This window comes from Antechinus flavipes, chromosome 3 (genome assembly GCF_016432865.1).
Source record: "Antechinus flavipes isolate AdamAnt ecotype Samford, QLD, Australia chromosome 3, AdamAnt_v2, whole genome shotgun sequence".
Lineage (NCBI taxonomy): Eukaryota > Metazoa > Chordata > Mammalia > Dasyuromorphia > Dasyuridae > Antechinus > Antechinus flavipes.
Genome location: NC_067400.1, coordinates 556,539,060 through 556,552,833, shown reverse-complemented (window position 1 = coordinate 556,552,833; position 13,774 = coordinate 556,539,060). Strand labels below are relative to the sequence as shown.

Here is a 13,774-nt window from a genome sequence, read left to right as displayed (position 1 = left end):
TCCACATAGACAGTGAATGAACAACATAAAATTTGAATCCATTCCTTCTGACTCCAAATCCATTGAAACTGCACTGAGTTGTTATATTAAGCTATTTTCCTCTCTAGACTGTTTACTATAGACATGAAAACTGCTAGTCAGATCTTTGCCTTGACAAGGTCCTGAAGGATAGTGACTCAGGAAGAAGGGTTAGAAGCAGAGCTCAGTAGGGGCCCATGACTTTCTCAAGATTGGTAAGAACTTATTGTACTCCTATATCTAGCTTTACTTAATTTCTTTTCCCTCTCTCTTATCCCCATCGTACCCTTCTTTTATTCACACTGTCTTTCTGTCTCTCACTTTTTCTGTTGATTTCTCCTTCACTGTCCTTTTAAAAAATTCTAATTATCTTTCTATGTCCTGCCTTTTTACTTTCTCACCAACCTTCTTTCATTTTCTCTTGTAGTCTTCTGAGCAATGTACTTCACATTCTCTTTTTATCTTGTGCATAATTCTTTTTTACCTCTCTTCTATTCCTTCATTTCTCATTCTCTCCTAATTAAATTTCCTTTATTTTTTAATATTGATTTCTCTGTCTCTTATCAAATCTCTTTCTTTATTTTCCTCCCTTCCCTCTTCCTCTATTTCCCTATTTTCCTTTTCTCATTAGGTTTACCAGGCTTTTCAGTTTACCCTTCAATTCTTCCCTCTCCTCTTAGGGAATTATGTCATCTCAAAGACTCTACTGTTCTTTGCTAAAGGACCCAAATAAAAGCAGGGATGGGAAGGACGGGGTAAGGGGAAAAGTCAAAGTGAGAAAAGGATCCTTCTATTCAGTGAGAAATTAAATACTCTAATGATGGAGTAACATCTGTAGAACAATAGAAAAGAAGATCAGAACCTGGTGGACACTGGAGGATGTAGGGAATTCAGTGAGACATTATGAAGATAAAGGACCAGGCTCTAAAATTCAAAATCTATTTATTAGTTGAGTATGATCCAGGAAGCAAGACTGGATATTGGATATTGGAGTGAAGTGGAATACAGATGGGTTGTCTAGGACATTGCTTTTCTCAAAGACTCATTGTATCCTTCTCTCTATCTCTTCCACAGCTCCTGGGGAACATCCTTGTGATCTGCCTGGCTGAGCACTTTGGCAAAGATTTCACCCCTGAAGTTCAGGCTGCCTGGCAGAAACTCGTGGCTGGTGTGGCCACTGCCCTGGCCCACAAGTACCACTAAACCCCTGCCCATCTGGGGGCCTTCAGCCTGTTGAATCCCCTGTCCTCCATGTTGTCCATCTTTTGCACATGGAATGAATGGGGCCTGGCCCTATGGGCATAGCCCCTGACTAATAAACTGCATTCAGTCCAGTGAGCCTCATATAGCTTTCTTTCCTTTCACTTTGGGGAGGGAGTAGGAAATGGAAGGAGATGGGAAAGTAGAATGGGGGGGGGGAGAAAAGATCTAGAAATATGGGAGATGGGAAAACCAGAGGTCATGAGAAATGAAAACTTAGGGAAACTAAGGAGACAAAGACCTTAAGGGAAAGCACAAGAGGTATCCATTTGTCTTTACTTTGTTCTTCATGCTCAAACTAATGGTTCCAGTTCACTAAAGAGGGTTAGAAACCAGGTTGTGAGGATTCTTGGTAGAAAATTCAAAGGGGAGACAATCCCAGATTTATAATGGTATGGGCATAACTTCTCAACTTCTCTTGAGCCCCTTTCCACATTATACCAAAAACAAAGATCCTTGCTCAGTAAATATTGCTTGAATGAGTAAGCTAGTGAAATAATGAATAAATAAAGGAATGAATGAAAAACTGAGGGTAATATTTCCCATAGTCTTGGAAATGTGAATCCCCAAATTCTAGGAGACACCTTTTGAAAAAAACCTCTGGTACCTCCTCTAGACACTGTCTCCACTTTCATTGCAGTGCATCTAGGGCTCCCTCTTCTCTCCCAGGCTAATCAGATCTAACTCAAGGTAGTGGGAGACAGGAGATGGGAACTTCTCAGATCTTATGGACCAAAGGCAGTCACCATCACTAAACAGCTGCCAGTAGCTTTGGGAGGAACTCCAGCCTCTCTCATATTCTTTCCTTAGGTCTTTTCCACATTACCTCTCCATTATCCAATTGGATTAATGATAGTGAGGAAAAGAGTCACCTATTTCAAGGTAATTCTTTCCTCAGTCTCTTGAACTCCTTCTCTTTTTAATTACTTCCTTATACCACTCTCAGAGATTACTCTTCTGCCCTTAATTCCTAGGCTATTGAAAGAAGTGGGAATGGGAGATGCAGGTTTCTGTCAGGTTGAGGATGTGGGGAAGGAATATTTCATAAGTTGTTCCAGTTAGACTTGCCTTAGCACTTTAGATAATGTCCATTCTTCCTATGGTTATTCCATCCCATGATGGATCTAGAGGCTCAAGAAAGATATTCTCTCTTCCTCCATATTTTAATCTCTTGTTTATTTTGTGGAGAATTTTCTGTCCTGAGTCCAGGATTTTTATCCACTGGGTATATATGGTCATATAATTTGCCGGTATATGAATGTTCAGATACGCATTTTATCCTTTCCTCCCTTTCCCCTTTACAAACCCTCTCCCATCCCACAAACTACAGTCATAGCCAACTTCCCATTTCTACTTCACATCTCTCCATCTTTCCTTTGTCACTTAGCCCCCAACTTAAAATTTTATCTCTCTTCTTCTTCTCATAATCAGTGTGGATGTCCTACTGCTAGGCTTGTTTTGCCAGCTGTCATGTAAAATAAAAGCCTGAAGAGGTTGCCTCATGCTCCTATTACAGGAATATATAATCAGTCTATTAAAGAATTAAAATTATACCCAAGAATAGGGACCTAAGTCACAGCCTTATATAAAAATCTTACTCCAAGAAGTCCACTCTCACATAAACTCACAATCCTGAATGGGTAATAATTAGATAAGTAGCAAATTACTATATGTTGAGTAAATATGATTAATAAACAATAACACAAAAATAGTAATTCATATTCTGTTCAGGCTGTGGGGATTGAAAGGAGGGACTATGCTGGGAAGCCCTGATTTTTCCCATTTGGATGTGGGAGAGAGAAAAGAGGCAGTGCAATTGTGGTTTTAAAACAATAACAATAGCAACCACAATATTTTCAAAACTACTTATGGCATTCTTAGGTACCAATTGTAGTAGATAAACCCTAAGATTCCCTTCAAACTATATGGATCAGTCTATGATTAAGGAAGAGAGGGAGCACTGATCTCTTTAAAGGGTTAGTTACAGTTGTCTTTGAGGAGACAACTTTGAGATTGTAGATGAACCATGGTACAATAAGTTGCTGAGATGTTTGGTGAGTTTTGAGGAATGAACAAGATGGGTTGGAGCAAGGAAAGAATTCCCTGTTGTAAGAGGGAAGTAGAACATGAAACAGAATTGAAAGAGGATATTAGATTTAGAAGATAACACAGAACTCATCTAGTCCATGTCATTCCTAATGTGTGACCTTCCTCTACAAAATTTCCATCCAGTGATTACACAATCTCCATATGGAAACCTCTAATCATAGAGAATTCTTAATCTTCCATGTAAGCATATGTCATTTTTGGATTTGGGTTTTTTTTCTCTTCTATATATTGACCTAAATATAGCCTCTTTGAAAATCCACCCACTGATCCTACTTATATACTCTAGGATCAAGCAGAATAAGGATAATCTCTTTTCTACATGTCAATCCTTCATATAGCTGAAGACCACTATTTTATATACTTTGGCCATTTCTCCAGAATAATAATCTTTATTACTTTTATTAGAATAAATTTAAGTCATTATTCTTATGATCTTCTCTAGATTTACATAGAGCAGATTTGACCCTGGGAGCCTGATGGCAAGGTTGGATCAGTTTCTTTTAGCTTATATCCCTCCCCCTTTTTATCCCCCCCCATTTTTTCTAAAATAGCAATTCTCAAACTTTTCATTCAGAATCCTTAATCTTTTTAAAGATTAATGATTATGCTTAAACAAACATTTCTTTAATATGGATTATATCTGTCAATATTTATTGCACTGGATAGCAAAGTTTATCATTATCATTATTGTTATTGTTATTGTTGTTGAGGTTGTTTTTGTTTTTGCTTTCTCCTCACAGATCTCCTAAGAGCAACTCAGAGATCCTAAGGGGTTTCTAGACTATAATTGAGAACTGGTGTGTCTAAAAAAAAAATCTATGAAACAAAATTTAGTTGTAATTCCTCAATAAGATCTTGTCAAAAGTAGATAATCAGCTCCCTAATTGTTATAAAAACTCAATTACAATATAAATATGATATATGACTTTTTAATTTTATTTACTATACAAAAATCACAACACACAAAGGATTCTTTGGCACTGACAAATACTGCCCCCCCCCCCCAAAAAAAATAAAATATTTACTATCTTCCTCCTAAGAGTTAAGGACACATTGTGAAATTTCTATACAAATATTTTCCATCCATGATGAGCCTATTCCGACCAAGCCTTTCACAATAATATCAGCAAGCTCTCTTTGTGGAAAGGATTTAATCTTCTTGATGCAGGATTCTCCTGTCGGTGATCCTTTTCTCTTCTGAAAATCACATTATTAGGAAAAATTTCTTCTGAATAGGAAGGAAAGAGAAGGAATCATTAAATTGATACGTTCATTATATAACTTCTCTCTCTTGTTCCTGATCCTAACATCCAAGACAAATTGATTGTGTTTCAAAATACAAATACATCCCTGCTCATGTGGGTGTATGCATATAGAAATATAAGTGAATATATTTATATAAGTATACAGCTTCATATATATACTTCGATAAGTAAATATACATATGTGTATGAAATATGTCTATATCTAAATGTTTATATTTCTATTTCTTATTCAAGGTATATTCTACTGTCCAAATCATTATTTTTCTGTTGTTGTTTTTTTGGTACTCAAATGAAGAATTTTACATTTATTTCAATTCAGTTAAGTTTTAATTTAACTGATTTCATTTCAATTGCCACACTCTAAATGTCTAACTGATTCCAATCATATTTCTAGTTAAACAAGAAATTTTGAAATCCAATATAATAATAATAACAAAATGACAACACTACTAATATTATGTATATATACATATATATATATATATATATATATATTGCTTTAAAATTTATGAAGCATTTTATAAACATGAACTCAAAGCCATATAACAACCCTGTCAGTTAGGTCATAGGGTATTAATAATACCTCAAATTAATCCTGAGGCAATGGATTCAGGAAAATTAAGCAATTTAACAGTGCTCACATGGCTAGTAAGTGACAACAGAGACTACCTATCTCTCAGTCTAGAACTTTATTATAAGAAATAACTAATCTGGAAAAATTCATAATTTATCATTTCAAGTATTTTTTCCACCATTGTGGCATATACAAATTTTATAACTTAGTCATCATATTTCCATCTAATTCATAGTTAAAAATGTTGGATTGAATAGAGTAAAAAATGTCTTCACTCACTCCACTAAAGACTCATCTTAATTAAAAAAATAATAATAGCTTTTATTTTTCAAAATACATGCGAAGACAGTTTCCAGCATTCACTCTTGCAAAACCTTGTCTTCCAAATTTTTCTCCCTCTCATTCTTCTCTCCCTCTTTCCTCTTCTAGACAGTTAGCAATCCAATATAAGTTAAACATATGCAGTTCTTCTAAACATAGTTCCACATTTATCATGAAAAATTTCATCTTTAGCTTAATGCAGATCCATTAGTCATACTTTGGGGGAAGTAAGAATATGAGAGAAGCAAAACTCCTAAGAGTGAAATTCTGAAAACAAATAAGGAAGAATTTTCCAAAAAGAATAAAAAAATGGTTATCTAAAGTTTTTGATGTCAAGAAATCAATAATCAATTTATTTATTATTTATTAATTTATTAAAATTCATGTGTAATAGATCTAAAGAAATAAGTGATAGTAGGTGAACACAAAACCAGGATATGGTGCTAGAAGAATACAATCAAAAGATCTAAAGGGTATAGTGAGGTAGCTGAAGCTAGAAAGAAATGCTAAGAATAGCTAAGTGGTGGAGAAAAAGATAGATAAAGAGATAAATAGAGATTGAATTGCTGTTAAAACTAGATTGGATAATGATGACTATTAACAAACAAAAATTTCTCTGTTTAGGTATTGGGTTATGTTTATTTGCTCTGCCAAAGAGTATTACCTTTGGATAGGAAAGGAGTGAACAAATATGGATAAAAAAGAATGAAAGAGTCTAACTATCTGACTCAGAAAATGCTGATTTAATTATTAATTTGGTTCTGAATGAATGAATAAATGTAATTGCTATGTCCATGCCAGTAGGTGATTTCTGAAAGTCAACTATAAATGAAAGATATAAAAATGATTGAACTAGATAAATTGCTTAATTTTCAAAATCAGAATCCATATATGATTCATTGAGTTTGATTTTCATTTTTGGCAAATTTTTAAATAGTATTAATTAAAAAATGGTCAGGGAATATCTAGAAAAAGAAGCACCAATAAAAAAAAATAACCAGTATGTCTTTGTCAAGAAAGAGTCACACTAAGAGCACCAGCCCTGAAGTCAGGAGGACCTGAGTTCAAATTTGATCTCAGACTCTTAACACTTCCTAGCTATGTGACCCTGGGCAAGTCACTTAACCCCAATTGCCTCAAGAAAACAAAAATAAAAAAGTAAGAACCTCACTAGACTAATAATATTAGTCTTTGGTTTTTGACTCAATTACAAAATAGAGGGATAGGGGAATTGCTATATCTATCTATCTATCTATCTATCTATCTATATATATGTATATATATAGTTAATTCAGATTTTAACAAACATTTAAGTTTTTTCTTGTAATTTTGGAAAGATTGAAAAAAGTATGGATCACCCAATCTCATAACTAGATAAGGTACATTGATTAGCTTGAATTAGGAAGACTCAAATTGAAAGGGCTTCTACATTGGAGTAATCCAGATAATTGAACTAAATGTTCTATTATTTAATAATTTTATGTAGAGAGAAAATTAAGATTCCAGAATGTGGATTTTTTTTCCAGGAGGGACATAGTATAAAAATCTTATTTTTAGTCTTCTCCAACTTGCATAAGCACTGATATTTGGAAAGAAATATCAGTGCTTATGCAAGTTGGAGAAGACTAAAAATAAGATTTTTATACTATACCATAATGGATAAGGTAAAAAGAAATTGCTTAACAATTCATCCAGATTTTGTAATAAGTGTATATGAGAAGGTCTAAGGACTAAAAAGAATTAGTCAGACTGGAGCAGAACTGAGGAAGTCAAAAGAAACAGTAGAAGAAAAAGGAGTTCAAAAATTAGGATGTGGCTTAGCCTGTTTAGCTATTACATTTTCCCTAGCAAACTGCTTAAGAAGAATGTTAATAGCTGTTGGCTATAAGAAATGATTAAAGAGATATGTATTCCTTCTCTCAGTGGAGAGAGGATTATTAAATATAACTATGTTATATATATAGTTATATAACTATAACATTTCCACAGTGGATAAGTAGAGAGAGAAGTAAGTGGTACTCAAAATTTCACTGCAGTTAAAGACTGTAGTTTAGGTACAGTAAGAAGCTAAAAGATCTTATAGAAAAGACTAGAAACTCTTCCCTGAAGGATAGAAATATCTTAAAATCATAAACTAAAAACAGAACTCCTCAGTGAATGAAGGAAGTGATTGGAACTAGTTGATAAATAGATCCTCGTTTAATTCCAAGATAGTGGTGGAAATTGGATGGTATGTTAGAGAAACCTGAAGATAATAGGATAGCTGAGTAGCAACTAAAGTCATAATGTGATGTCCAATAAGAGCAACAGAAAGGGAGCACACTAACAAGACAGCAATTCAACAGATGATCTTAATCAGTTGCTCTGTAATGTGAGAAAAAACAAATTTTATCCATTCATGTGCTTAGCACTTCTCTCTGTATACCCTTACTACCTCTTTATGGCTTTCCAGGGCATCTATTTTACTCTCTTCTCAATAAATACATCTATATTTGTGGAAGAATGAGGTCATGGCTGAGAAGAAATAGTTTCTCTTATTTTATTACTACAATGTTTCATCAAATAACTGGTTTGAATGTTATTCTCCGAGCTGAAGGGAATATATAATTATCTGGCCTGTCTCAGAGAAATAACCCTGACAATTGCCCTGCGGATCTGTTGGGTCTTAATGCTGTAGATGACAGGATTCATTAGTGGTGGGAAGAGGATGTACACATTTCCCATCACAATGTGTATTATGGGTGAGGAATGCTTAGCAAACCGGTGCACGATAGACAGGCCCAACACCGGGACATAGAAACACAGGACAGCCAGGATGTGAGACACACATGTGTTAAGGGCCTTGAGTTGTTCCTTATGGGAAGCAATGGCCAAAACTGAGCGAAAGATCATGGCATAGGAGAGCAGAATGAAGAGGAAGTCTGAGCCCATGGAGAGTAAGATCACAGTCAAGGCATACAAACTATTGAATTTTGTATTGGAACAGGAAAGGCGGATCATATCCTGATGCAAGCAGTAAGAGTGGGAGAGGGTGTTATGGCGACAGTAGGAGAACCAAAGCAATCGTAGGCCTGGAGGTACGGTAACTATGATGCTCCGGAACCCTAGTACTCCTATGATCTTCACCACCCGGGAGCTGGTGAGCTTGGTGGAATACCTCAGTGGGTTGGTAATGGCAACAAAACGATCATAAGCCATGGCAAAGAGCATGGATGATTCCATGAAGGAGAAGGAGTGGACAACATAGAGCTGGAAGACACAGGCATAGAGGTGGATGCCACGGAGATCAAGCCACAGAACCCCCAGCACCGTGGGCATGGTAGACACACACAGGCCTAGGTCTGTACTTGCCAGCATTGCCAAGAAGTAATACATTGGCTGGTGCAGGGAGGGGTCAGTGCGGACTATGTGGAGGATTGTGGCGTTGCCCAGTATGGCAGCCAGATAGACTGAGAAAACTGGGATAGAGATCCAGTGGTGGGCCCACTCCAGGCCAGGGAAACCTGTCAGCAGAAAGTTAGAACTCGAATTGATAACCAGTGCAATGGACATGATGTCAGGTTTGTAGAGGAAATGAGCATATATCCACTTGCTAACAAAATGTAGAATAATTAAAAATTAAAAGTACTTCAGAGGTCATTCAACCTCTTGTACCATAATAATGATGATTTCTATTGTATATGTGACAAATGACTGTCCAACCTCTTATGGAACCCTCAGGTAAATCTACCACTCTCTGAAGCAATTTCTTCCATCTTTAGAAGACCTTTCTTGCTAGCCTATTCATCCTGTGTGAAAATGAAACCTGTCTCTCTGCAATTTCTATCCTTAGCTCCTTTTTCTAACCTCTGAGGTCAGGAAGAATAAATCCAATGTTTATATCCATTACAATCCTTCAAATACTTGAAGGTAAATGAACATTTTCTCAAAAGAATGATTTCCCTGACTTAATACTTCTAATAGAAGTGAAGTAATATAGACATGAAGGAAAAGTGCTTAAAAAATCAAATGCCTGGAATCCTGGAGGCAAAGTTCCTGACACCAAAATGAAGAAGTAAAGTTAACTCTGCTACAGATACTGGTTGTTCTCATCTTCACCTTCCTGCTTCCTGCTGATATCCCTGAGACAATAGTGGTATGGAGGCAATAGTCACAGCTACATGAACAGTAGGAATTATGGAGATATTGGTGTAGTACACTGACTGGATTGGATATAAAAGAGTTGGGGCTATGGACTTTCCCTATTTATGCCTATTCATGAAATTGCTAGTCAAGAGCCACTTCATACTTGCAATGCCATATATCACATTCCACACAAAATGATATTGTTGTTTCTTTCTCTTTGGTCTTTTTTTTTTCTTTTTACACAAGACTCAAAGCTAAATCTCTTTGTCCATAGAGTGATAATGCAGTTCCATTAGTCCACAGACGCCCAAGAGAAGAATTTAAGCATGAAAATGAGTCATGAAAGAAATCTTAGGCACAGAATCCATGAAGTTTCTTGAAAGAAGATTGGGGGGAAATTTAAACTAGGAAGTGATGAAGGGAAGCATGTCTACAGTCAATGTCTTGATGAAGTGAAGGACAGGACATGCAGCTCTGATAGAAAATTCATCCAATAATACCCTCTTCTAATTGGAGCCTATCAGTGATGCCTTCTCAGAACAAGCTCCTGTTGGAAGAGAGATAGATTTGTACTTTTATTTTTGCAAAACATTAGCTTATGCCCTATTCTGTTGTCTTACATGAAGTAAATTCTTTTTCTGACAAGCCCTTCCTTACCTTATTACCATTATGAAAAATCAATTAATCCTTACCAATTAAGCTTAATTCTGAATCCCCTTCAGAAACATTCTATGGGAGCCAAGATGGTTGAGTAAAGGTAAGAACTTGACTGAGTTTTCCCAAATTCTCTTCCAAATAACTTTTTAAAAAAGCCTTGAAACTAATTCTAGAGAATCTAATCCCACAATAGGATTGAATGAAACAATTTTTAAGCCTAGGGCAGCTTAAAAGATAGGTAGGAAAAATCTTTCCCACTAGAGAGTAATAGAGCAAAACTTAGCATAGACTGCGCCATAACAGCTCTTGCAGCAAACCAGCAGCAGAAATTGGGAATGATTGAATCAGGAACTGCATCTGCGTTTCCAAAGCTCTCAGCTCACAGATAGATTCTGACTACTGGTCACAAGGAGATTACAAGGACCCATTTGCTGGCATTGGGTGAAGGACTTTGTTGCATTGCCTGTATGCACATCTAGGTCAAAGTCTTGGCTTACCCTCCCAAGGGAAATGGCCAAATGAAAAAGGATATACAAAAGCTCACTGAAGAAGAGGACTCTTTAAAAAGTCAAATTGGCCAAAAGGAAAAGGAGGTACAAAAGCTCAGTAATGAAATACATTTGTAAACTATTATTCTATGAGCTATCCTGAGTAGTAAGACTTTGGAAAAACCTAGAAACACTTACATGAACTGATGCTGAATGAAATGAACAAAATCAGGGGAATATTTTACACAGTAACAGGACAGATTATTATCAACTATAATAGACTTAACTCTTTTTAGCAATACAATGATCCAATCCTATTCCAATAGACGTGTGATGGAAAATGTCATCCACATTCAATGAAATATGGAGACTAAATTCAGATGAAGGCATACTACTTTCATTTTATTCTTGTAGCTTTTTCTTTTAGTTCTTATTTTTCTTTCACAATATGAGTGATATGGAAATATGTTTAAAGTGACGATATATGTATAATCTGCATCAGATTACTTGTTTTCTTGCAGAGGGAGGAGGTAACGGTACTAGGGAGAAAAAATTTGGAACTCAAAATATAAAAATGAATGTTTAAAACTATGTTAACATGCAATTGGGAAAAATAAAATACTATCAAGTGGGGGGGGGGATAAAATTAAGTTATCCATGATACATTTGCCATCGGCTTCAGGGAAAGACTTTCTTCAGAAAAAAGTTTCAAATGGTAAATGTGTAATTTGTAATTATTTTTAGGGGATACAATCACAAATTCCAATTAACTACCCATATGTCCTGAAGTGATAAAATTTCATTCAATGTAATGATAACTGTTAAAATCTGGAGAAAAAATAATATAAATATGGGCACTTGTACTCTGCCATGGTCTGCAACAGGAAAAATATTATATTGTATAAAGTATATCAAATGAGACATTAAAAGATTTGGGAGTTTAAAACCCAAGATTAAGAGGAAGAGAGGAAAAGAGCAGCATCTCACTAGGACAAGACAAACTACATCCTAGAATGCTGAAATGGTTGAAAGTTCTGAAAACAATAAAGAAATTTTCAACTGGAATGAAAAAAAAACTGGAAGCGATTGAACAAATATGGATAAAAATGACATGATTTTTCAGATAAATAAAAAGAAGTAAAGATTATCTAGCTATCTTATACTGGAAATAGTGTGTGTGTGTGTGTGTATACACACACACACACACACACACACACACACATATATATATAATTTTTGTTCTTACTAAATACATAAATACAAATGCTATGTGACTGTCAGTGATTTTTTAAAAGCTGATTATAAATGGGAGGTTTAAAAATGATTGAATTTGGCAAATTACTTCATTTTCAAAATTAGAATTCACATTCCATGCATCAGTGATATTGACTGTGATTTTTGGCAAAATTCTAAAACATATTAATAAAAGAATGGTTAGGGAACATCTAGAAAAGTAAGCAAGAACCATCTTTAATTGTCCTGATCTATATCTGGCCACTGGTCTCAGATTGCTCTGGAAGGGAAAGTAAGGTGGGTAATCTTGCATAGCCTTTTTCACTTAAATCCAAATCACTTGTAAGTCATGGTATTCCTTCCCTAATGACATGGTCCTCTTTAAGAATGAAAGATAAATAAGAAAAACAACAACAGCAACAACAAGAAAACAAAACATTAATCAAAATAACTAGTGTCTCTTTCTCAAGAAAGGGCCATAAAAGATTAGCAATGTAAATCTTTGTTTTTTGACCAGGTTTCAAAATTGAGGGATTAGAGGATTGCTGTAGATGTAGCTAATCCAGATTTTTAACAAAGCATTTAATAGTTTTTCTTAATTGTTTTGGGAAGATGGGGGAAAAAGTGGGTCATAAAATTAGAAAACTGTGTAAGATTTAGAACTAGTTGACTAGCTGGAATTAGGAGGACTGAACTTAAAAGGATTTTTACACTGGAATGACCTAGGGAATTGTCCTTATTATTCTGCTGCTTAACATTTTATGTAGAGATACCTTTGAAAGAGACCAGACTATGATTGATTGACTGATTTTTAGCGGGAAAGGAAACCAGATAAAAGTCTTCTTTTTAGTGTTCTACAACTTGAATAAGCATTACCATTTGGAATGAAAACAGGATTCAGATTTAAAAAGTAGATGCCAAAAAGATCAAACCACAGAACTCCCAGAACTGCAGTCATGGTAGATATACACAGAACTAGATTAGCACTTGCCAGCACCAGTATTCTGTAGAGAATTTTGGAGTCATATTCAAAGGGCAATAAATTCCCATTGACCAAAAACCATCAATACTAGATATGCCAAAAAGATTTAAAATGGTGAGGAACAGAGAAAGACAGAGAGAGAAAAAGACAGAGAGACACATAGAAAGGTGTCATTTTTTTTTACATCCAATTATGGAAAAAATGAAAAATTAAACACATTTAGAGAGGGCAAAAGGAAACATTCAGCACACCACTGTATTCCCAGACTTGTTATTAGCTACATTCTTTTGGAGTGTTTTTTGTCCAGTCTGCAATTATCTTGCTGCTTTCTTCCGTGAACCACCTTCAAAAATCCACTTGTCATCAAATTTCTATACTTGACCCTTAAGCTTCAGTGTAGTAGGCTTTTAGTGCCTGGAACAAAGACAGAGAAAGGCAAGAGAGGTACCTAAAGAGAGAATAATGATGGAAAGCAGCTAATTAAAGTGGAATTGATTTTTAAAAATACTGACAATTCAGAAAACTCACTGAGATTCCTGGGCAGCATCCTTTCCTGCTTTGTGGTTTGAATGGTAGAGATGTCTACCTGAAGAGCAACAGGGAATATTTATCTCAGAGTGCTCTATGACTAGTTTTGCTCCCAGGAGAAAACTTTCCTTATTTTCATTACAGGCACTGAGTTTCTAGTGTATAGGGGTGTCAGGGGAGAAGTTTGAGGAGAGGTTCTGACCTCCTCTGATTC

General features: G+C 35.4%; 2 protein-coding genes across 4 annotated transcripts in view; one reads left to right on the top strand and one right to left on the bottom strand.

The window, feature by feature from the left end:
• LOC127555337 (hemoglobin subunit beta) overlaps positions 1-13,774 on the top strand; it is a 47,951-nt gene that overhangs the window by 20,827 nt on the left and 13,350 nt on the right. For 2 of the 3 annotated variants that reach the window (XM_051987568.1, XM_051987567.1), the window contains exon 3: positions 1,093-1,352. The exons of the other annotated variant lie outside the window; for it this stretch is intronic. In XM_051987568.1, coding sequence (XP_051843528.1) covers positions 1,093-1,221 — 129 coding nt within the window. In that variant the 3' untranslated portion in view covers positions 1,222-1,352. Of the gene's footprint in view, positions 1-1,092; positions 1,353-13,774 lie in introns of those variants that run through there. 3 annotated transcript variants of the gene reach the window in all.
• On the bottom strand, positions 8,155-9,099 carry LOC127555328 (olfactory receptor 51V1-like). Its single transcript, XM_051987555.1, has one exon. It carries the CDS (start codon positions 9,097-9,099, stop codon positions 8,155-8,157), a length of 945 nt encoding a protein of 314 aa, XP_051843515.1.

Bases quoted from the DNA above. Each gene is read 5' to 3' on its own strand.
- LOC127555328 (XM_051987555.1), bottom strand. From the start codon at position 9,099: ATGTCCATTGCACTGGTTATCAATTCGAGTTCTAACTTTCTGCTGACA.